Source organism: Hemiscyllium ocellatum, chromosome 33 (genome assembly GCF_020745735.1).
Source record: "Hemiscyllium ocellatum isolate sHemOce1 chromosome 33, sHemOce1.pat.X.cur, whole genome shotgun sequence".
NCBI lineage: Eukaryota > Metazoa > Chordata > Chondrichthyes > Orectolobiformes > Hemiscylliidae > Hemiscyllium > Hemiscyllium ocellatum.
Genome location: NC_083433.1, coordinates 16443714 through 16467667, shown reverse-complemented (window position 1 = coordinate 16467667; position 23954 = coordinate 16443714). Strand labels below are relative to the sequence as shown.

General features: G+C 46.6%; 1 protein-coding gene across 3 annotated transcripts in view; it reads right to left on the bottom strand.

Moving 5' to 3' along the window:
- The window catches only part of LOC132831434 (cytokine receptor common subunit beta-like), a 68190-nt gene that overhangs the window by 17994 nt on the left and 26242 nt on the right, over positions 1-23954 (bottom strand). For all 3 annotated transcript variants that reach the window (XM_060849582.1, XM_060849584.1, XM_060849583.1), the window contains 6 exons: positions 21767-21936; positions 21476-21633; positions 11669-11867; positions 8594-8732; positions 3516-3673; positions 29-165 (listed from right to left, as the gene is read on the bottom strand). In XM_060849582.1, coding sequence (XP_060705565.1) covers positions 29-165; positions 3516-3673; positions 8594-8732; positions 11669-11867; positions 21476-21633; positions 21767-21936 — 961 coding nt within the window. The remainder of the gene's footprint in view (positions 1-28; positions 166-3515; positions 3674-8593; positions 8733-11668; positions 11868-21475; positions 21634-21766; positions 21937-23954) is intronic.

Sequence of the window (23954 nt, the reverse complement as noted above, 5' to 3'; positions counted from 1 at the left end):
CCTTTACTGATGTGCAATCTCAACTGACCTCCCAAGAATCTTCGGCCTTCTTGTAATGAATTTCATATGTGGAACTATAACCAGCTGGCACAGTGAGCCAGTCCAATTGATATCTCTCATCGGGCAGCTGTTCTATGGTCAAGTTGAAAGGTGCCTTTGGTTTTACTAATAATAAAAGACAAAAAAAAAGACAAGATTTCACAGTATGTTGAGACTTTGATTTATAACACAACAATTGTGATAGATCGTAACGCACTAAGAATCAGAACATGCCTATATTCCCCAATATTCCTCATTGTATTTTGGACAATTTGTTCCTCAATATGGCAATTAAGTATAGAGGTTACCATATGGAGTAAGCCCCCCTTTTTGTCCTATCAAAGATGTGGAATCCTTTCTTGAATGCCCTGAGAGTAGGGTTGGTTAGCACAGTTGGGTGGAGAGTTAGTTTGCTATGCAGAGTGATCCCATTGGCGTGGGTTCAACTCCTGCAGCAGTTGAGATAACCACGAATAGACCTTCCTTCTCAACCTCTCCCCTCACCTGAGGCATGATGAACCCTCAGGTTAAATCATCATCAATCACCTCTATCTCTAAGGAGAGAGAGCCCTACAGTCTGGCCAGGCAGTGATGACTTTACCTGTACTCTATCCTGAGACTTCACCTAGTTTGGGTGAAGAGGGGGTGTCTTGGCTCCATAGGATTGGAGAGGCAGCTGAGCCCTCATTTTGGGGAAAGAGCACTGTACTAAGTGTTGTAACTGCAGTCAGGCACCTTGAGAGGTCAACAATGAGCTATCCTGGGATGAAGGACCCTGGGAGCTGTTGGCCAACCAGACAGTGCAAACCTTCAGGAAGGAAAGGGACTCTGATTGGAGGACCAGCTCCTTCCAGAGTCATAGAGTAGGCTGTAGACCTCCCCGATATATTAACCAATCATTTACTTCTGGATTTGGGATCTTATTGATTGAAAACTCATAGAATCCCAACAGCACAGGTCATTCAGCCCTTCAAGTACATACTAACCCTCAACCATATTCCTTTAACCCCACATTTACTTGCACATTACATGATAATTTAGCATGGCCAATCCACCTAGCCTGCACATCTCTAGACTGTGGGAGGAAATCCACTTGGACATGGGGAGAATGTGCAAACTCCACACAGACAGTCACCCGAGGGTGGAATTGAACCCATGTCCCGAGCGCTGTGAGGCATCAGTGCTAAACACTGCTGGGTTTATCTCCCTTACAAACAAAGGGCTGTGAGAGTCAGTATAACCCCATCAGCTGGAAATCCTTCAGGAAAAGTGCAGGGGGCAAGAAAGGGAAGGAAATGGGGCCAGAAATCCAGAGATACTCGCTCGGCCACTGACACTGAGGGCCTTCTGTGGGCATTTCTCAAAGTTGGAGCACCACGAAATTGGGGTGGGTGGACATCAAGAGCTCCTTACAGGGTGAAAGATTACAGGTTTTGGCTTGGGAAGCAGCAAATCCAGCCACAAACCCCCTCTGGAATCAGCCACTTGTGCTCTTCCTGATCCTTAATGCCCAGGTTGGCAATTGCAGCCACTATCAACAGCATGTCCTCCGAAGGACCAAATGGCACTAGGTATATGTGACAAATGAGAAATGGCAGTGAGGAAAAGACTACTGTTCCATCGGGTCTGGCGCACAGTTGGGACTAAATAATGCAAGGAACACCACCTCAGTTCCCCGCCACCCCCCCCTCCCCCCTTCCCCTCCACCACTTTCCTAGTCCACAGCCGTCAAACCTTCACATTGCGGCACCCTACGGAAAAGACCTTGCTATTCACTTCATCTATACCCCTCATGATTTTATAAACCTCTATAAGGTCAATCCTCAGCCTGCTACACTCCAGTGAAAATAAGTCCCAGCATTTCCAGTCTATTTTTATATCTCAAATCCTCTATTCCCGGCAACATCCTGGTGAATCTCGTATGAACCCTTTCCAGCTTAATAATATCCTTCCTATTAACATGGACACAGTATTCCAGAAGAGGCCTCACCAATGTCCTCTCTATAACAAGGACGCAGTATTCCAGAAGAGGCCTCACCAATGTCCTTCCTATATCAAGGACACAGTACTCCAGAAGCAGCCTCACCAATGTCCTTCCTATAACAAGGACACAGTACTCCAGAAGAGGCCTCACCAATGTCCTCCCTATAACAAGGACACAGTATTCCAGAAGAGGCCTCACCAATGTCCCTCCTATAACAAGGACGAAGTACTCCAGAAGAGGCCTCACCAATGTCCTTCCTATAACAAGGACACAGTACTCCAGAAGAGGCCACACCAATGTCCTTCCTATAACAAGGACACAGTACTCCAGAAGAGGCCTCACCAATGTCCCTCCTATAACAAAGACACAGTACTCCAGAAGAGGCCTCATCAATGTCCTTCCTATAACAAGGACACAGTACTCCAGAAGAGGCCTCACCAATGTCCCTCCTATAACAAGGACACAGTACTCCAGAAGAGGCCTCACCAATGTCCTTCCTATAACAAGGACACAGTACTCCAGAAGAGGCCTTATCAATGTCCTGTACAACCTCATCATGACATCCCAACTCCTGTGCTCAGAGGTCTGAGCAATGAAGGCAAGCATGCTAAACACCCTCTTAACCACCTTGCCCACCTGTGATGTAAATTTCAGAGAACTATCTACCTGAACCCCTAGGTCCCTCTGTTCTACAGCACTACCCAGGGCCCTACCATTAATTGTGTAAGTTCTGTCTATGTTTGTTTTACCAAAATGTAATATTTCACATTTATCCAAATTAAACTCCATGTGCCTCTCCTCAGCAAAGAAACCCAAATCTCTTTGTAACCTTAGCTGGAAAATCATCGAATCCCTGCAGTGGGGAAACAGGCCATTTCGCCCAAAAGGTCCACACCGACCCTCTGAAGAGTAACCCATCCAGACCCATTCTCCCACCCTATCACTGGACATTTCCCCTGACAAATGCACCTAACCTTCACATCCCCTGAACATTATGGGCAATTCATCCTAACCTGCACATCTTTGGATTGTGGGAAGATACCTGAGCACCCAGAGGAAACCCATGCAGACATGGGGCAGATGTGCAAACTCCACACAGACAGTCCTGAACCTGGGTCCCTGGCACTGTGAGGCAGCAGTGCTAACCACTGAGCCACTGTGGGATGCTACTACATGGGGCAGAGAAGACCCAAACTGGAATTTAGTCGGGTTATCACTCGGGAAAACATCTAGGTAGATCCAGGGAACTGACTTGACGCTGAGGTTCTGAGGAAGGGTCACTGAACCCAAAATGTTAACTCTGATTCCTCTCCACAGATGCTGCCAGATCTGCTGAGCTTTTCCAGCAATTTCTGCTTTTGCAACAGGCTGAACATCTCCTATTACCCCAGGAAATTCGGAGAGTCTGCTCTTAGTGGCACTTCAGATCAAAGGGCAATGTTTGTTGACAAATTAACTGCACATCAAAGTAAAGGTGATACAGTGAACTCACTGTTTTTATAGGGGTAAAATACCACTGTTGGCTCAACAATCTTCAGCATCACCTCATAGTCATCCATGACCTCCTCGTCATTCACAGGAATGCTACAGCGATGAACAGTGAGATCTTTAAATGTCTGGAATACCTCTGGATTCTCACACTCCTTGGTCCTGCAAATTAAGAGAGGTCGGTCACCGCGATTTGAGAGACTCGCACAGTGACAAAAACAAAAAGCTTGCATTTGTGTAGCACTTTTCAGGACAGCCCAAAGCAATTTGCAGTCAGTGGAAGACTTTTGAAGTAAAACCGTGGATGCCTGGACACCTGATACAAACAAAAACAGGGAGTGCTGGAGAAACTCAGCAGGTCTGTGAGGAGAAAGCAACAGTTAATGTTTTGAGTCCAGTCAGAACTGGACTCAGAACATTAACTCTGTTACTCTCTCTCTCACAGATGCTGCCAGACCTGCTGAGTTTCTCCAGTACTTTCTGGTTTGAGAGTTCGGGTACTTTTGAAGGGTAGACTCTAGTGTGCTGCACAAAACATGACTGATGCGTACAACCGCAAGCAATGATGTGTTCATGACTGAATAGTCTGTTTCAGCCAAGACTGAGGAATAAATATTACCGAGAATTTGTGAAAAGTCATGTCTCTTTTCCAACTAGTGATTTGATTTGATTTGATTTATTATCACATGTACCTAAGTACAGTGAAAAGTTTTGTTTTGCGTGCAGTTCCCATCCAAAGATAACAGGGTGATTCAACAGAGCGAGAGATACAAAGTTCCGGCTGCAGAGAGGGTGCGCAGAAAGCAAGACCAAGCTTCGATTTGAAATTTGAGAGGTCTGTTCTGAAGTCAAAGAGCAGCGGGCAGAGTGTATCTCGGAGTGATAATCGAAAAACAGGGCACTTGATAGTTCTACACTCCCTCAGGGGTGCTCCCGAGTTCAGCTCAGATGTTGCATTCAAGCCCCTGGGGAAATAATTGAACTCATGACCTTCTGACACACAGATGAGAATGCTAACCAATGAGCTAGATCTGTCACACTGCAAGGTCGGAGAGCTGGAGGATCAGTGCAGAGATTGTAACAAGGTCCCCCAGGTGGACCTCATAGAATCTGTGTTCTCTTATTGGGGTTGTTAACCCGGTCTGATCAAGGAGCCCTGACTGACCGGAGTGTCAGAGGTTCTGTTCACTCTGACAGCTGGCTCTGAGGGAGCTGGATCAGTATCAAGGACTGCCAATGTGTAAATAAAGGGTGCTGTGGTGATGGGACACCAGCCGCTGTAGAGGTATTTCAGCAAGGATTTACACAAATGGTTTAACCCATTTAACTTACACTGCGGCCCCAGTTCAAGTCCAAATATACCAAACAGAGCAAGAAGTGTACAGTTTCAGTTCCTGGACTGTGCTAAATTTACTAATTTCTGAATGTCTACTTCCTTCAAGTATTCCCCAGGGAAAGTAGAATCAGTGGGTGTGACAGTAGTGAAGTGATAACATCACTTGGCCCGCAGCTCTGAATCCCAATTTAATGTTCTGAGGGTCATGGGTTTAAATTCTGCCATGGTAGATGGTGACATTTGAAATCTGGAGTTCTAAACAAAACAGCTAATGGTAACAATTGTCATTAAAACCCATTTGGATCACAAAGATGTTGCCATGGTTGGAGGGTTTGATCTATCGGGAGAAGCTGAATAGGCTGTGGCTATTTTCCCTGGCGTGTTGGAGGTGAGGGGTGACCTTATAGAGGTTTATAAAATCCTGAGGGGCATGGATAGGATAAATAGACAAAGTCTTTTCCCTGGGGTGTGGGAGTCCAGAACTAGAGGGCAAAGGTTTAGGGTGAGAGGGGAAAGACATGAAAGAGACCCAAGAGGCAACCTTTTCACTCAGAGGATGGTACATGTATGGAATGAGCTGCCAGAGGAAGTGTGGGAGGTGAATACAATCAACATTTAAAGGGCACCTGGATGGGTATAAGAATAGGAAGGGTTTGGAGGAATATGGGCCAAATACTATCAAATGGGACTAGATTAATTTAGGATATCTGGTTGGCATGGACATGTTAGACTGAAGGATCTGTTTCAATGCTGTCTATGACCACACCTTTTGTGGAACGAATATGCCATCCTTACCTGATATGGCCTACATGTGACTCAGGCCCCACAGGTTGACTCTTAAGCTGCTCTCTGGGCAAGTAGGGATGGATAATAAATGCTACACCTGTTCAGGGTCACCTATGTCACATGCACAAATAGAGTCTTGGAGATGTACAGCACAGAAACAGACCTTTGGTCTATGCCGACCTGATATCCTAACCTAATCTAATCCCATTTGCCAGCACTTGGCCCATATCCCTCTAAACCCTCCCTATCCATATACCCACCCAGATGCCTTTTAAGTGTTGTAATTGTACCAGCCTCCTGTTTTGATCTATATCGTAATGCAGTGGCACTAATGGACCAGTCCTCTTGAGGTCCTGGCTAAAGCCTACTCAGTTCAAATACATTCAAATCCAATGGAAGCATAACTAAAACTGGAATGAAAAGCAATAATGCCCAATACAAGCTGTTACAAAGACCCATCTGGCCCATTAAGAATGAGCAGGGGAGGAAATTTGCCTTCTTGTCTGGTCTGGTCCACATGTGAGTCCTGTTCCACAGCAATTTGGCTGCCCCCTGAAGTAGCAAGTCACACAGTTGTGTGAAACTGCTGGCAAAAAGCTAATAGCAGTATAGGTGCTGCCTAGATGATGCCACAGGAAATTACCTCATTGCCGTCTTTCAGGAGAGCAATTCAGGAAGAGTAAATGTTGGCTTGTCCCATGAAAGCATTTTAAAAGGGCTTTGAATCGAAAGAGGTTAATAGGGCTGCATTGTCACCCTGTAAGTAATCTTTTATCTGAAGAATCCGTAGCTAGGTATTTTTGTACCTTAGATGACGCTGTGAGAGGAGACTTATAAACTTTTCACTGTACTTATTTGAGGACACGTGGTAATAAAGCTAATTCAATTCAAAACCAACGAATCTCCAGTGCTTAGTGTTACTTGTCCCATAACGCTGAAAGGAACTTTAGGCTGAGATTTGTTAACAATTGCAAAAAATAAAAGGTAGAGAGAAAAGGTTTGTGGACTACCAATCCATTAATTATTTAATGCATTGCTGGGGTGCTTTTCTGTTCTGTCAGGTTAGATTATGTAGCTGCAAGCATTTCTTGTGACAGTTGTAATCATTGCAAATGTTTGGCTGGGTTTCAGATGCAAATAACAGCTTCAGATCATCAGGGGGTCTAGTGATTCATGAATACCTGACACTTTTAAGACGTTGCCATGGCATATCATTTTGGTAACAGGCCCAATGAGAGCTTAATTGATTGCATTGTGTTTTAGCTGAAAATGTGTTGCTGGAAAAGCGCAGCAGGTCAGGCAGCATCCAAGGAACAGGAAATTCGACGTTTCGGGCATAAGCCCTTCTTCAGGAATCATTGTGTTTTACATTGGCGTGTTTCTTTAATGGTGGCGTGTTGGAGCTCAGAGTTTAATTCAATCATTAGACGTTTAATTCTTCCCTATTGATGTTAAAATGATGCCAATGCATGGCTGTGAAGATGGTATCCAGATTGACTATTATGGAGGAAGTGGTAGTGGAGGGGGGGTATAGGTGAGTGAGTTTGGATGAGGTTTAGGAGGTCCTTACATAATGAGAGCTGGGTTGCTGTGATGGAGACCTGAAGTGTGTTTTATCTCCAATCCACCTTCACGTCTTCATGTACTCGATTACAACTCTCAACCCTGTTTGAACAGATAATACTCCCAGGCAGTCACACATGCGTTAGGCATATATTTCAGAAGGCACAAATGCATTTGGGTCCTGTTATGCTGAGTCCACCTGAAGTTCTGGCCCTGATTAATGACAAGTCTTGGAGGACAGAGGCTTAAGTATGGCAGCCCTCTGTCCCAGAGAAAGTGAGGGCTGCAGATGCTGGAGATCAGAGTTGAAACGTGCGGTGCTGGAAAAGCACAGCCGGTCAGGCAGCATCTGAGGAGCAGGAGAATCGACGGTACGAGCATAAGGTCTTCATCGGGAATTTTTTTCTCTGTCAGATGTCTTAATAATGAGAAGATCAGAAGAGAATTGGGCCTTCTGCCTTTGCAAGGAGCCATCCGAGAGTTGATTTTATATCAGATAAATACAATCATGGGCAGCGTGGAAATGGTTAATGTTGAAGGTTGGATGTTGTGCGAGTAGGACAAGGGGGCCATATGTTCAATGATAAATTTAGGATTAACATAAGGATCTTTCTCTTTATTGAGAGTGGGGATCATAACAAGTGCTGATAGTTAAAAATGGGCAATTTTTGGATAGGCCATACACAAAATGCCATTTGCAGATGTTAAAATCACCCTCCCTAGTGATCAACATCTCGAAAAAGGGATTGGACAATTGAAGCAATATTCTTTTTTCTTAAGAATAATTGGGTTGCTTCAATACTTTAGAATCTGCCCAGTGAAGCAGTCGAGGCTGCTTATTTGCATGTTGCTAAGGCAAATATAGGTAGATGTTTGAGCAGTAAAGGAAGTAAGGGTTATGGTGCGCGGTTGGGTAAATGGAGCTGAATCCACGATAAAGATCGGTAATGATCTTATTGCATGGCAGAACAGGCTTCATGGGCCAAATGGCCTACTCCAAACAGAACTCTATCAATAAACACATTGACTTGGATCCCATTTACCACCTCCTGATAAAAAGAACAGGAAATGACATCACCATAGGAAATGACATCACCACAAGAAATGGCACCACCAACCCAAGGAAACCCAAACATATAAATAGAAAGCAGGAAACACCAGCAGGCTTCATCTGGAGGCTCACTGAAGAGGTTACCTAGTATGGTGACGGAACATCTGAAAATGAAGCTTTCAGCTCAGTGAGCAAACCTATATCCAGGGCCTACTCCTGCTCCTATTTCTTATATCTTTAAGTTAAGGATGGATGAGCGAAGGTGGGCTGAATCTTCTCATGCCTACTGCTCTTTGGATCAACAATCAAGGCTGGGTTACAGGAACATTTCAGCTGGTTTACTTACTCCGAGCTATTGGCTCTTCCGAAGTGCAGGCCAAACTGGAAATATTTGCTGGACTCACTTGTCACTTCCCAAGTACATTTGATCTCCTGGATACCATCGTAGAAGCACATCAGATTCCGAGGCATTACCTTTGCTTTAGCTGCGAACAATCAAGGGCAGATAGTCAGTACTGAAATACAAAGTCTTAACTCACAGCACTGCAAACGCAGCTCATTGGGATTACTTCCCCCCTCATCCACACTAGTCTGTATTTGCAGAATAGGGACGAACAGAGTGGAAACCAAGCGACTGGCTTTCGGGAAAGGTTGCGTAGAATTTACAGCAGTGAAGTAGGCCATTCGGCCCAGAGGGGTCAGGTCTGATGGTACATTCCCCACATAAACCTCTTCCTCCCACCTTTTCGAAACTCCATGAATGTAGCCTTCCAATCCGTATGCCTTGTCTACCTGATTGGCACCACTTTCAAAGCTCATCTTTCCAACTACTCCTAAGTCCCACACATTCCAACCTCCGGAACTCCTTAATGGACTTCGGGTTGGGATATGGTCTCAAATGACAGCAAAGTCATTTAAGATCAATCTCACGAAGCACTGAGTGGCAGGTATCAACCTCTCTCCCTGGTAAAGGGCTGTGGTTGCTGGGATGGGTTAAGCTTTCAAGACTGAGTTGGGACATTCTTCTGAAAAGTAACAGGAGATACAGAGCAAAGCAGACATTTTCTACTGAACTACATGAGAATGTTATACACACACCTCTGGTGCAGGAGGGACTTGAACCCTTGCCTTCTGGCTCAGGTATATGGACACTAAACACAGTACTGCAGGAGCCCCACTGGGCCAAAGCTAATTTTTTTAAAACCTATTTTTCTAGTCAACCTGTTTGTATTTAAGGGTGTGCTAGAGTGGCACAGTGGTTAGCACTGCTGCCTCACAGCGCCAAGGACGCAGGTTCGATTCTAGACTTTGGTGACTGTCCGTGTGGACGATTTCGTTTCCTACAGTGCGGAAACATTTGATTTGGCCCACCAAGTCCACATCGACTCCCTGAAGAGTAACCCACCCAGACCCATTTCCTCACACTATATTTACCCCTGACTAATGCATCTAACACTATGGACAATTTAGCATGGCCAATTCACCTGACCTGCACATCTTTGGATTGTAGGAGGAAACCGGAGCCCCTAGAGGAAATCCACGCGGACACGGGGAGAATGTGCAAACTCCAGACAGACAGTTGGCTCAAGGTGGGAATTGAGCCTGGGTCCCTGGCGCTGTGAGGTAGCGGTGCTGACCACTGTGCCGCCCCCAGCAGGTGTTATTACACTTCTCTGGAGCAGGTGGGGGCTAGAACCACAGCCTCCCATTCCTGAGGTAGGGACACTACCACCAAGCCACAAGTCAAATGCTGTACTGACTGAATAGGGGGCACTTCACGAAATTGTCCTTTAACTTATGCAGGACGTAGCCTAACCATAGAATCCCTACACTGTAGTGTGGAAACATCTCATTCTGCTCATCAGGTTCACACCAACCCTGTAGACAGCATCCCACCCAGAGCCATTCCCCTATGCTATCAGCCTGCATTTCCCACGGCCATGCTAAATTGCCCATAGTGTTAGGTGTATTAGTCAGGGGTAAATATAGGGTTGGGGAATGGGTCTGCGTGGGTTACTCTTTGGAGGGTCAGTGTGGACATGTTGGGCCAAATGGCCTGTTTCCATATTTTAGAGAATCTAATCCACACAGACAGTCACCGAAGTTGAGAGTCAAGCCTGCGTCTCTGGTGCTGTGAGGCAGCAGTGCTAACCACTGAGCCACCGTGCCACCCCAACACTCTCCTAACTGAGCGAGTCAATCTTGGGATCAGGAACAGCCTTGGTCAAATAGGACAGTGAAGCAGGCTTGGGGGGAAATGACCAACCTATTCCTGTTCCACTGCCACTGCCAAATAAATGCCTGCACTTATGTAACAACTTATCGAGACCTCTCAGGAACGTTTCAAAGTCCTTCAAACAAAGTCAGCTCCTTCCGATTGTGGTCAGCATTGCATTGCTGGTAAACATTCGCTACAAGTAAAAAAAGACAAAGAAACCTTCAGCACACCCCGCTATGAGATAAATGACCAGTGACGCAGCACTTGGGCAACAGCAGGATGTTGGCTATAACACCAGGAAACGGCATCAGTTTTATCTTTGGCTCTAAAGTACGAACATTCTTAGCAAGGGCAGTGTTTGTCAGCCTCTTTTTAACGCTGTGCCTTAAGTTGCTGCAGCCTTAGATCAGGAATTCCCATCCCAAACTCTTTGTCTGTCCCTTTCTCTCAGAAGGTACAGACGGTGGTATGTACAGACGGTGGTATGTACAGACGGTGATATGTACAGACGGTGGTATGAACAGACAGTGGTATGTACAGATGGTGGTATGTACAGATGGTGGTATGCACAGCCCCAAACCATCACAGAAGCCAGCCTCCCATCCACGGACTCCCTTTACGCATCTTGTTGCCATGGAAAGTTGCCAATACCATCAAAGACCCCTCCCACCCTGGTACTGCTCTCTTCTAACCTTTTCCACCGGGCAGAAAATACAGGAGCTTGAACACATGCACCAATGGTTCAGGCATCTTCCTGGCCATTATTAGACTGATGAATGGATTCTCTAATGTCGACTAATGCTGATTTTGTTAATGTCGATCTTGCTTTGCCCACTTGCTGTGCAGTTCTAACCCCGCTCTGTCTAAGCACCCTCTGATCTGCATGTCCTTGTTTGCTGTGATCTGCCTGCACTGCTCACAAAACAGAACTTTTCACTGTAGTTAGGTACATGTGACTGCAGTAAATCAAACCAAATCAAATCCTTCACCTTTGACGAGAATCCTTAAAATCTACCTCTCCTGTCAAAGTTTTGGAGCCTGATATTTCTTCATTTTGTTCCGATTTTGTTTGGTAAATCATGAGGCAGGTTTCGCTTCTTTTATTCCTATGATTCCAAACATACCTTTTAAATGCAAGCTACCTTTGGAGATTGGTGTCTGCTCTGATCTGTTGCATCTAGTGAAGGTCACAAAGCTGTTTACCTGTTTGGAGGTTATAGGTGCTTGCACTTGTCTCCCACTGGATCTCAGAGCTCCACTCACTCCAGTGGCCTCTGGAACCCTCCTGCTGCTGTGGTTTTGCTCTCACACGGGCGATGTAGGTTTCTGAATCCGCCGCCAGCGACAATCTGTTGATTTGAAACTGCTGGATGCTTTTCTGCACAGTTTCTATTGCTGAATTCTGCAGGGAAAGACAATTGTTCAGCTCACACGGTCAGTTTATATGCCTGCGATCCAGTGCAGTGTCGGGAAATCTCTGACAAAACCCGCGTTGTCTATTTTGTTTAAATTTTATAAGAGATTAGAAACATAAAGAACGTGCACAAGAGTAGCCCCTGCAACTTTCTACAGGAGCAGGACAGCTGACATTTTTAGATTAGATTCCCTACAGTGTGGAAACAGGCCCTTCGGCCCAACCAGTCCACACCAACCCTCCGAAGAGCAACTGCCCAGACCCATTTCCCCTCTGACTAATGCACCTAACACTACAGGCAATTTCCCATGGCCAATTCAACTGCCCTGCACATCTTTGGACTGTGGGAGGAAACCGGAGCACCCAGAGGAAACCCACGCAGACACAGGGAGAACGTGCAAACTCCACACAGATCGTTACCCAAGGCTGGAATCGAACCTGGGAGCCTGGTGCTGTGAGGCAGCAGTGCTAACCACTGAGCCACTGTGCTTCATCAGGCATTGCGGATGAAGAGCTTATGCTCGAAACATCGACTCTCCTGCTCCTCGGATGCTGCCTGACCTGCTGTGCTTTTCCAGCACCACGCCTTTTGACTCCGATCTCCAGCATCTGCAGTCCTCCCTTTCTCCTACTCAATACGATCATAGCTGATTGTCAGACTCAACTCGCCTCTCCTGTCCATTTCCCATAGTCCTTCAGTTCCCTGAGAGAATTGTGTGCAATTCTGGTCTCCCTCCTATCGGAAAGATGTTGTGAACCTTGAACAGGTTCAGAAAAGGTTTACAAGGATGTTGCCAGGGTTGGAGAGTTTGAGCTGTAGGGAGAGGCTGAATAGGCTGGGGCTGTTTTCCCTGGAGCGTTGGTGGCTGACGGGTGACCTCATAGAGGTTTATAAATTCATGAGGGGCATGGATAGAGTAAATAGACAAGGTATTTTCACTGGAGTGGGGGAGTCCAGAACTAGCGGGCACCAGTTTAGAGTGAGAGGGGAAATGTTTAAAAAGGACCTAAGGGGCAACGCTTTCATACAGAGGGTGGTGCGTGCATGGAATGATCTGCCAGAGGGGGTGGTGGAGGCTGGTACAATTAAAAAGGAGGGGAATATGAATAGGAGGGTTTGGGGGATGGGGCGAAATGCTGACACATGGGACTAAACTAGGTTCGGATACCTGGTCAGCATGGACGAGTTTCCGTGCTGTTTCCACCACTTCCTCTGGTAGATCATTCTATACACTCACCACCCTCTGCATGAAAATGTTGCCCCTTAGGTCCCTTTTCAATATTTCCCCTCTCACCCCTGAACCTGTGCCCTACAGTTCTGAACTCCCCCTCAACTCAGGAAAAGATCTTGTACATCTCTATGTCTCTGGTCAGGTGGCCAGCAGCAGAAGTGGCTGCGAGACTGGCCACAATCAAGCATGCCGGAAATTTTGGTCAAGCTAGTTTAAACTCTGACCTCAGTTAAATTGGACCTACTGTGGCCTGCAGTTTCCAGTACTGACCAAAGAAGGCAAGTGTCTTGGTGATCTCTAGATCCACTGGTGCGTCTGGAGAATGGAATGTCACTGTTTACGACTTGCTAAAATGCAAACATTTGGGAGTTATTTACCAGTTAATCTCTATTGGCTGGGATGGAACCGTGTGATCAGGCTTTGATCAATCGACTGAGCGCCAGAGATCTTTCTGGAAAGTAGCACATTTTACAGAACAAAGGAGTTATTTTCTCCGTCTCAGAGAAGCCTCCAGCCCACATTGGGAAACATGATGTTGAGGAGCCAGTGTTGGAGTGGGGAGGATAAAGTTAAAAATCACACAACACCAGGTTATAGTCCAACAGGTTTATTTGGAAACACTAGCTTTCAGAGCACTGCTCCTTCGTCTGGTAGCTGTGATGCAGGACAATAAGACACAGAATTTATCCAAAAAGTTATAATGTCGTGCAAGTAAAATGATATATTTAACAAACCTCACACCTTTAATGCATTGTCTGAGCTGAAATGTCACCTATTTTTATAAAACCTTAACTTACTTTGAGAATATGACTCAAAAGAAGTTCTGGGATTTATGTATTAATGAACTGAAACCTGCAACCCATTCTAAAAGATGAAAGATTTGACAACAATCTAGGTTTGTTCAATATACCATTTTACTTCTGTGACACTAATCTTTTGCTCTAAATTCTGTGTCTTATGGTCCTGCTTCACAGCCACCTGATGAAGGAGCAGCGCTCCGAAAGCTAGTGCTTCCAAATAAACTTGTTGGACTATAACCTGGTGTTGTGTCATTGAGTCATAGAGTCATAGAGAAGTACAGCACGGAAACAGACCCTTCGGTCCAACCCGTCCATGCCGACCAGATATCCCAACCCAATCTAGTCCCACCTGCCAGAACCCGGCCCATATCCCTCCAAATCCAAATTCATGTACACATCCAAATGCCTCTTAAATGTCGCAATTGTACCAGCCTCCACCACATCCTCTGGCAGCTCATTCCATACATGTACCACTTTCTGTATGAAAAAGTTGCCCCTTAGGTCTCTTTTATATCTTTCCCTCTCACCCTAAACCTACGCCCTCTAGTTCTGGACTCTCCCACCCCAGGGAAAAGACTTTGCCTATTTACCCTATCCATGCCCCCCATAATTTTGTAACCCTCTATAAGGTCTCCCTCAGCCTCCAACGCTCCAGGGAAAACAGCCCCAGCCTGTTCAGCCTCTCCCTAGAGCTCAAATCCTCCAAGCCTGGCAACATCCTTGTAAATTTTTTCTGAATCCTTTCAAGTTTGTGTGATTTGTAACTTTGTCCATCCTAGTCCAACACCGGCTCCTCCGCATCAGGCTTTGGTCAATTCATTGGCTGAGTGTCAGAGATCTCTCTGTAAAGGAATAGACGATAGACAATAGGTGCAGGAGTAGGCCATTCAGCCCTTCGAGCCTGCACCGCCATTCAATATGATCATGGCTGATCATTCCTAATCAGTATCCGCTCCCTGCCTTATCTCCATAACCCTTGATTCCACTATCTTTGAGAGCTCTATCCAACTCTTTCTTAAATGAATCCAGAGACTGGGCCTCCACTGCCCTCTGGGGCAGAGCATTCCACACAGCCACCACTCTCTGGGTGAAGAAGTTTCTCCTCATCTCTGTCCTAAATGGTCTACCCCGTATTTTTAAGCTGTGTCCTCTGGTTCGGCACTCACCCATCAGCGGAAACATGTTTCCTGCCACCAGAGTGTCCAATCCTTTCATAATCTTATACGTCTCAAAATCCATTATATGAATCCATTTTGCAGAACAAAGGATTTTTTCTCTCTCTCTCTCTCTCAAAGAAGCCTCCAGCCCCAATAGGAAAGCAATTGCCCTGAAGTTACTCTTTCAGAAAGAACAAAGATCTGCTCAGAGGATAAAGTTGGCCACTTCATTCGAATCAGAGTAATATTTGATTCAAGCCAAACTCAATGAGTTAATGTTAGAATTAGGGTTATTAAGTTAAATTAAAAGAAACTGAAGTTAATTGAAGTGAAAAGGTAGATGAAATAGGAAGCAAATATTGCAATGAATGTTTCTTTTGTATTGACTATTGGTACTTAAAGGGTTAAATATAGAAAGGTCTGTTTAGTTAAGTTCTGAATCAGATCCCTGACTTTTGTCAATCACATAGGGGAAGAATAGTTGGGAGAAAGGTTTGAATACTCCTTTTCAGGCAATAGTATAAATATCTGTCTATCAAACCCTCAGTGATGGACCGTCCACCAATGCAGAGGGTCTAGAATTCAATGCATTGCTTTATTTTTGAGAGAAGTCATTTGTCTTCATCTCAGTTATAAAGGTTCTCTAACACTGTACCTTCATAAACACCACAGAACTGCTGGAAATTAGAGACAAAAGCAGAAATTGCTGGAAAAACTCAGCACATCTGGCCGCATCTGTGGAGTTAACGTTTCGGGTCCAGAGAAGAAGGGTGGTCTTCTGAAACATTATCTCTGTTTCCCTCTCTCTGCGGATGCTGCCAGACCTGCTGAGTTTTGCCAGCAATTTCTGTTTTTTGTTGTGGTTCTGTTCGCCGAGCTGGGAGTTTTTGTTGCAAACGTTTCGTCCCCTGTCTAGGTGACATCCTCAGTGATTGGGACCCTCCTGTGAAGCGCTTCTGTGATGTTTCCTCCGGCACTTATAGTGGTTTGTCTCTGTCGCTTCCGGTTGTCAGTTGCTGTCCGCTGCACCCGAGCTACAAATCTTCTCCCAAACTTTGAATTTATGTTTTTATCACTGTACCTTCATGTTCTAGATTCATGAGCCTAGGGAAACATCCTCTCAGCTTTTCGTGAACGTAATCGTTCACGGGATGTGGGCATCGCTGGCTGGGGTGGCATTTATTGCCTTCTCATAATTGTCCAGATGGCAATTAAGAGTCAGCTATGTTGCTGTAGGTCTGGAGTCACAGACAAGATGAAGACAACAGTTTCCTTCCCAAAAAGGACATTAGTGAACCAGATGGGCTTTTAATGACAATCCCCATGGAGGTTACTAAGCCGAATGGTTAAGGAATTCAACTTTCATCACCTGCCATTGAGAGTTTCGAACCCATGTCTCTAAAACATTGGCCTGGGATTTTCGATTACCACAGTGATATTACCGCTGCCCCATCTCCTGCCTATTTTGATTCTGTCTTGCCCCTTCAGAATCATGAACATTTCAATAAGATCACCTCTCATTCTTATAAATGTCAGCTAGTACACAGGCTCAGTTCGTTATCGTTGTCGAAAAGGTTGGTGCCGAAAAAGCACAGCAGGTCAGGCAGCATCTGAGGAGCAGGAGAATCAATGTTTCAGGCATATTCCTGATGAAGGGCTTATGCCCGAAACTTCGACTCTCCCGCTCCTCGGAGGCTACTTGACCTGCTGTGCTTTTCCAGCACCACGCTTTTCAATTCTGAGCTCCAGCATCTGTAGTCCTCACTTTTGCCCAATTCATTATACCCATGGAGTGAAAGTTCTTTGTCCTTCCTATGCTATCTCGATGAGCTTAACAGACGCACCTCAACAGGAACAGGACCTCATTTCTTGGTTGGACGCCTCACAGCCTCTTGGAATAAAAGCAGTCCAACAATTTCCGATGATAACTGGATGGCATGGTGCTTCACAGCCCCAGGGACCCAGTTTCAATTCCACCTTGGGCACATGTATAGAATGAGCTGCCAGAGGATGTGGTGGAGGCTAGTACAATTGCAACATTTAAAAGTTAAGTGGATGGGTATATGAATAGGAAAGGTTTAGAGGGATATGGGCCAGGTGTTGGGAAATGGGATTAGATTAAGTTGAGATATCTGCTCGGCATGAACGAGTTGGACCGAAGGGTCTGTTTCTGTGCTGTACATCACTATGACACAAGGCTGTCTGTTTCTGTCTCTATGACTGTGTGGAATTTGCACATTCTCCCTTTCTCCCGGTGGGTTTCCTCTGGGTGCTTCAGTTTCCTCCCACAGTACAAAGATATGCAGTTTAGGTGGACTGGCCATGGGAAATGCCGGGGTGGGTGGGGGTGAGTCTGGGTGGTCTGCTCTTCAGAGGGTCGGTGTGGACTCGATGGGCCGAATGGCCTGCTTCTACACTGTAGGGATTCTGCGATGGCCATTATGACTGTTTTTATTGCTGATGGTTCTACTGTTGTCATTTCTGTTAATCTCCGCTCCTCTTTTGGTATGTTTGCATTCATTTACATCACTCTTGCCCTCTGCCCTATTTCAGAATATATCTTTAGCTCCTTACTTTCTTCTTCACCCTTTCCCTGCCTCTGCCCCTGCAGTTAAATTGGAAAGGTTGATTGTATCTGGAGTCATGTTGCAGACCTGACTCAATCCCTCTCACGGTTGGAACAGGCTGAAAAGCCTGGGGCCTAGCCGTGCTCCTTTGTTTTGGTTAAATCTCTAGTTAGTTCCTGTTCGGATGAAAGGTCAATGACCTGAAATGTTTAACTGTTTCTCTGTCTCCAGTGGTTCCAGATTTTGGATCAGTGGTGCTGGAAGAGCACAGCAGTTCAGGCAGCACCCAAGGAGCAGTGAAATCGACGTTTCGGGCAAAAGGCCCTTCATCAGGAATAAAGCCTCCAGTGGTTCCAGCACACCCTGTTTAAATCCCAGCTTTTCAACCTCTGCACTCTGTTGCTTGTGTTAGGAGCCAATGGGGGCTGCAGATGCTGGAGACCTCAGAGGCAATAAAGGGTGGCAGCAGACAAGGAACAAGGGAGTTGGCGTTTCGGGCAGGACCCTTCATCAGGACTGGGGAAGGGGAAGGGGTGGGAATGGCTCTGGGAACAAGGTAGGCCCTAGGTGGTTGAAAGTGGGAGGTGATAGGGATAGGTCAGTGGGACGGGTCCGGAGGTTGCCATAGAGAAATAGCCGTCTGTGGCGACGCCTGATGTAGCGGCTCCAACTGCTTCCCAGGGCTTCACATTAGTTCATCCAAGTGGTCTACTGCATTGACATGTTCCCCATGTTTATGCAAGATGGCGGCAGAAGTCGGGCCTATGCATCCGAGCACCAGGCCCAGACCTCATCCACTTCCGCCTGCTTTCTTTGTTTCTTTCTCCTTTTGACTTTTGTTCTTGTTTGCTTTTTTTTCTCTTTATGGGTTTCTTCGGCGCCTTCAGCAGGGTGAGAGCGGGCCCTGTCCCTGAGCATGTGCCACAATGGCAGCAGGAGTAGGCCTTTCAGGGAGAGCGAGCCCAGCACGGGGAAGGGGCGGAGGAGAGTGAGCTCAGTGTGGGGGAGGGGAGAATGAGCTCAGTGTGGGGGAGAGGAGAGTGAGCTTAGTGTGGGGGTGAGGAGAGTGAGCTCAATGTCGGGGAGGGGAGAGTGAGCTCAGTGTGGGGGAGGAAGGAGAGTGAGCTCAGTGTGGAGGAGAGGAGAGTGAGCTTAGTGTGGGGGTGAGGAGAGTGAGCTCAATGTCGGGGAGGGGAGAGTGAGCTCAGTGTGGGGGAGGAAGGAGAGTGAGCTCAGTGTGGGGGAGGGGAGAGTGAGTTCAGTGTGGGGGAGGGGAGAGTGAGCTCAGTGTGGGGGAGGGGAGAGTGAGCTCAGTGTGGGGGAGGGGAGAGTGATCCCAGTGTGGGGGTGAGGAGAGTGAGCTCAGTGTGGGGGAGGGTAGAGTGAGCTCAGTGTGGGGGTGGGGAGAGTGAGCTCAATGTGGGGGTGAGGAGAGTGAGGCCAGTGTGGGGGAGGGGAGAGTGAGTTCAGTGTGGGGGAGGGGAGAGTGATCCCAGTGTGGGGGTGAGGAGAGTGAGCTCAGTGTGGGGGTGGGGAGAGTGAGCCCAGTGTGGGGGTGAGGAGAGTGAGCCCAGTGTGGGGGAGGGGAGAGTGAGCTCAGTGTGGGGGAGGGAGGAGAGTGAGCTCAGTGTGGGAGAGGGTAGAGTGAGCCCAGTGTGGGGGTGAGGAGAGTGAGCTCACTGTGGGGGAGGGGAGAGTGAGCCCAGTGTGGGGGAGGGGAGAGTGAGTTCAGTGTAGGGGAGGGAGGAGAGTGAGCTCAGTGTGGGGGAGGGGAGAGTGAGTTCAGTGTGGGGGAGGGTAGAGTGAGCCCAGTGTGGGGGTGAGGAGAGTGAGCTCAGTGTGGGAGAGGGGAGAGTGAGCCCAGTGTGGGGGAGGGGAGAGTGAGCTCAGTGTGGGGGAGGGGAGAGTGAGCCCAGTGTGGGGGAGGGGAGAGTGTGCTCAGTGTGGGGGAGGGGAGAGTGAGCCCAGTGTGGGGGAGGGGAGAGTGAGCTCAGTGTGGGGGAGGGAGGAGAGTGAGCTCATTGTGGGGGAGGGTAGAGTGAGCCCAGTGTGGGGGTGAGGAGAGTGAGCTCACTGTGTGGGAGGGTAGAGTGAGCCCAGTGTGGGGGAGGGGAGAGTGAGCTCAGTGTGGGGGTTGGGGGAGGACACGAAGAGTGAACCCAGCGCGTGACTGAGGGTGGGGGAGGAGTGTGGGCGAGCTGGCACAGTCAGGGCTGGGGGGGCGCAGGGCGGGTGAGCCCTCCAACAGCTGGTGACGGCAGCAAATGTGGGCCCAGTGATGAAAAATGGCGCCGTGACATCAGAGGATCTGAGGAAGGGCGGCAGCGAAGACAGTATCTGTGGGGGTGTTGGTCAGCTGTGGCGGTGCGGTAGGCCGGAATCAGTATTCCCAGCAAATTGATGGGAAAGCGGTTACATCGGTGGTGGTGCAGTAGACTCAGGGTGGTACTCCCGCTGGCAGGGTGGTGGCAGCCTTGGAACGGGTCCCTGGAAGGGTCCATGATATGGAGGGGGGGTGTGGGCCTGAAGCCTGTTTTGGAGAACAACCCCCTTACTCCCGATGTCAAGCTGTGCACATGAAGGGAGGAAGAACCCTGTATTATTTGTAACCTTAATATCTTCTGTAACTCAAAATGGCCCTGGAGCGTGGCACCATTTTACACATTTTACTGTATTTATTTGTGAAATACAAGTGACAATAAATTACTCAATTCAATTCAATATGGCTGATATTTTGGACTCTCTGGATTACTGAGAGCTGACAGCACTGAAAGAGGTTATTATCCAGCCCTCAAGAGAGTTTCTTGACAACTGCGACCTTACATTTGAGAATCATACAAAAATGAGAAATAGAAGGAGTGGGGTAGGCCATTTGGCCTCTCAAGCCTATCCCGCCAACCAAGTCATGAGTGATATATCCTGGGGCCTCAACTCTTTTCATGCCAGCCCATCACAGACCTCAGCTTGATATTTCCAAAATCTATCTCCCTCCTCTGTAAGTACTTTCATTGATGTAGCCTCCACAACTGTCTGGGGTAGAGAATTCCAGACATTCAGTGCCAACTGGGAGACAGAAGTCCTGTGTATCTCAGTTTTAAATGAGTCACCTAGTTCAAGTTTCCCCAAGCACATCTTCTCAACATCAAGTCTGTGAAACCACTCCTGTCTCCCCATCTTCCTGTTTCAACACATTAGGAACATGATCCACCCTTCGTTCTTCTGAACTGTGATGAATTACGATATAACCTGTTTAGCTGTTGTTAGTACGTCAACCCTATCACCCCAGGAATCAGTCTACTGAATCACTTTTGTGACTTCTTCACCATTAACTTGAAATCATGACTGTATCATTTACAGATTCAAGAACAGCTTTTTTCCCCTGCTGTTATCAGACTCATGATATGGACATACCAGTGTTCGACTGGGGTGTACAAAGTTAAAAATCACACAACACCAGGTTATAGTCCAACAGGTTTATTTGAAAGCACTAGCTTTCGGAGCGCTGCTCCTTCATCAGGTGGCTAATGGAGCAAGATCTTTTGCTATAAATTCTGTGTCTTATGATCCTGCCTCACTAGCTACCTGCTCAAGGCGCAACGTTCTGAAAGCTAATGTTTCCAAAGAAACCTGTTGGACTATAACCTGGTCTTGTGTGATTTTTAAATCAGACTTATGAACAGACCTCTCATAGTTAGAGTTGATCTTTCTCTCTAGCTGGAACACTATATTCTGCATTCTGTGCTATGACCCTGATGTACTTAGGTAAGCATGTAAAACAATACTTTTCACTGTATCTTGGTAGATGTGACAATAATAAATCAAATCAAATCCATTCTGTACCTCCCAAGAATCCCGGCTTCGCTTGTAGTTGATTTCGTACTGTAACCTTCCAAAGAGCCGATTGGATGAATTTCTTGTGTAGATTGTCTGCCAGGAGAGTAAGTAATCCCCTTCCATGGTGTTGGTAACACTCAGGTTAAATGGAGGTTGAGGTTTGACTGAGAATTGAAGGGACAAACAAGACAGAAGGTTAATCCTGAGCAACTGAAGGGTGTCTTTCCCCTGTTGAATGAGGAAGGTCACCAAGATGAAACAGTCTCAGAGCTTTGTTGATTTCTAAGCTCAACTTACTGTTTTCCAAAGGTCTGAAGGATTTGCTCAGGTGGATGGGCCTTTCCGGTTTAAAAACATAGTTATATCGAAATGAGACGGCGTAACTGTTATCCTCAATGGTACACCTCCAGTTAATATCAGAGCTGAACGTGTTCCCTGGGGATTTGGTCAAGTCGCATTTCTTCTGCCTGAAAACAGAGAAGTACCTTGTCAACATTATGCTTTATCCCTACAGGCCTGAACAAAATGGTTCTCAAGCTTCCTCCTTAGCTCAGTTGGCTGGATGGTTGGTGAGTGATGCCAATCATGCGGATTCAATTCCCATCCCAGCTGAGGCTATCCTGAAGGAGATAATTCCTCATTCCCGTTGAAAGGCTTTTGCCCGAAACGTCGATTCTCCTGCTCCTCGGATGCTGCCTGACCTGCTGTGCTTTTCCAGTACCACTCTAATCTTGACTCTAATCTCCAGCATCTGCAGTACCCAATTCTGCCTAGCTATCCTGAAGGATTCTCCTTCTCAACCTCTCCCTCCCTCACCTGAGGCACGGTGACCCTCAGGTGAAACCACCACCAATCATCTCTTTCCAATGACAGAGCAGCTACGTGGTTTGGTAAGGCTGTGGGGACATTACTTCAATCCAAAGACAGAGGTAATGTGCCAGACATCCGGGTTTGAATCTCGTCATACAATGATTGTTGGATTTGAATTCAATAAAAATCTGGAATTAAGAGTCTAAAAGGTACCTTGAAGCCATTGTAAAAACCCATCTGCTTCACTAATGTGATTTAGGACATGAATACCAGGTCAGGCTACATGTGGATCCAGACATACAGTACTGTGGTCACCTCTTAACTACAAAGATGGGCAATTAAGGTTGGGCAATAAATGCTGGCCTAGTCAGGGATGCTCAGTTCCATGAATTGCTAAAAAAAAATTGCATCACTTCTGCTTTTGTCCTACTTTATGTTAATGGCTTGTGTGGCTCAGTGATTAGCACTGCTGTCTCACAGTACCAGAGAACAGGGTTCGCTTCCACCCTCAGGTGACTGACTGTATGGAGTTTGCACATTGTCCCCATCTCTGTCTGGGTTTCTGCTGGGTGTTCTGATTTTGTCCTACAGTCCAAAGCTGTGCAGGTCTGGTGCCTTCCCACGCTGTTGGGATTTTGTAATGCTATGATCCCATTTGGACAGTTATTGGGCTAGATTCCTTCTTGGACAGATATCCTTGTGCGTTGGGGGAAATTAAGTACTACCTCTGTCAGGTGGTAGTGTGGGAATATAGAACAAAAAAAGAAAAAAAATAACAAAAAAGTCTTTGTGCGTTAGCTTCATTTCCAGCCTTGTATTGCCTAGCATGCACCCTACCCAAAATTTCCCTTCCAGTCTCTGGACCTTTCCTATTCAATGCCAATACTTGGATGACACTCATGAGGAGTTTCCTTGGACTAGGAAGCATAATGCTCCATGGGGCCATCTACACAAAAGGGTGTTTATTTTTCCTCGTTAATATAGCTGCCTCAAACCAGAAAGTGAATTTCCAGATCACAGCCAGCGTTCTGATACAGAGCCCCCTTCATTTTTACACTCATTTCCAGGATGTGAGTCACTGGCCAGGCTAACATCATTATCCATAAGGTAGTGAAGAAACAATCACATTGTTATGGGTCTGGAGTTACATGAAGGCCAGACCAGGTAATGACTGCAGTCCCCTTCCTTAGTGAACCAGATGGATCTTCTTCCCCCCCCCACCCCCCTCCCTGAGGATGGTCATCAGTAGAATTCCAGTTTTATAGATTTCAAATTCTACCATCTATGGCAGGTTTTGAACATTCATCCTCAGAACATCACTAGTTTAACTATCTAGGGATAATACCATCTCCTCCCAGCTCCCAATGTCACCTTCATTACTTTTAATTCCTTTCCATTTGTCTTTCTCCTTGATTTTCTTGAAAGGAACTGAAAACACAAGTGACTTGCTTTTAGGAATCTAATGTGTTCATCTTTAAAAGTCCCAAATTCTGCCATAGCAGACGTTGGAATTTGAAATCAAAAGCACCGGAATTCTAATCATGATCTTGAAACCATCGTTGATTGCTCGCACAGTGTTTTGGCCCTTAACAGTGAACATACATTTGTATAGCACCCTTCACAACTCAGGATACCCTAAAATGCTTCACATGTAGAATGCCAGACTAGAGTTCTG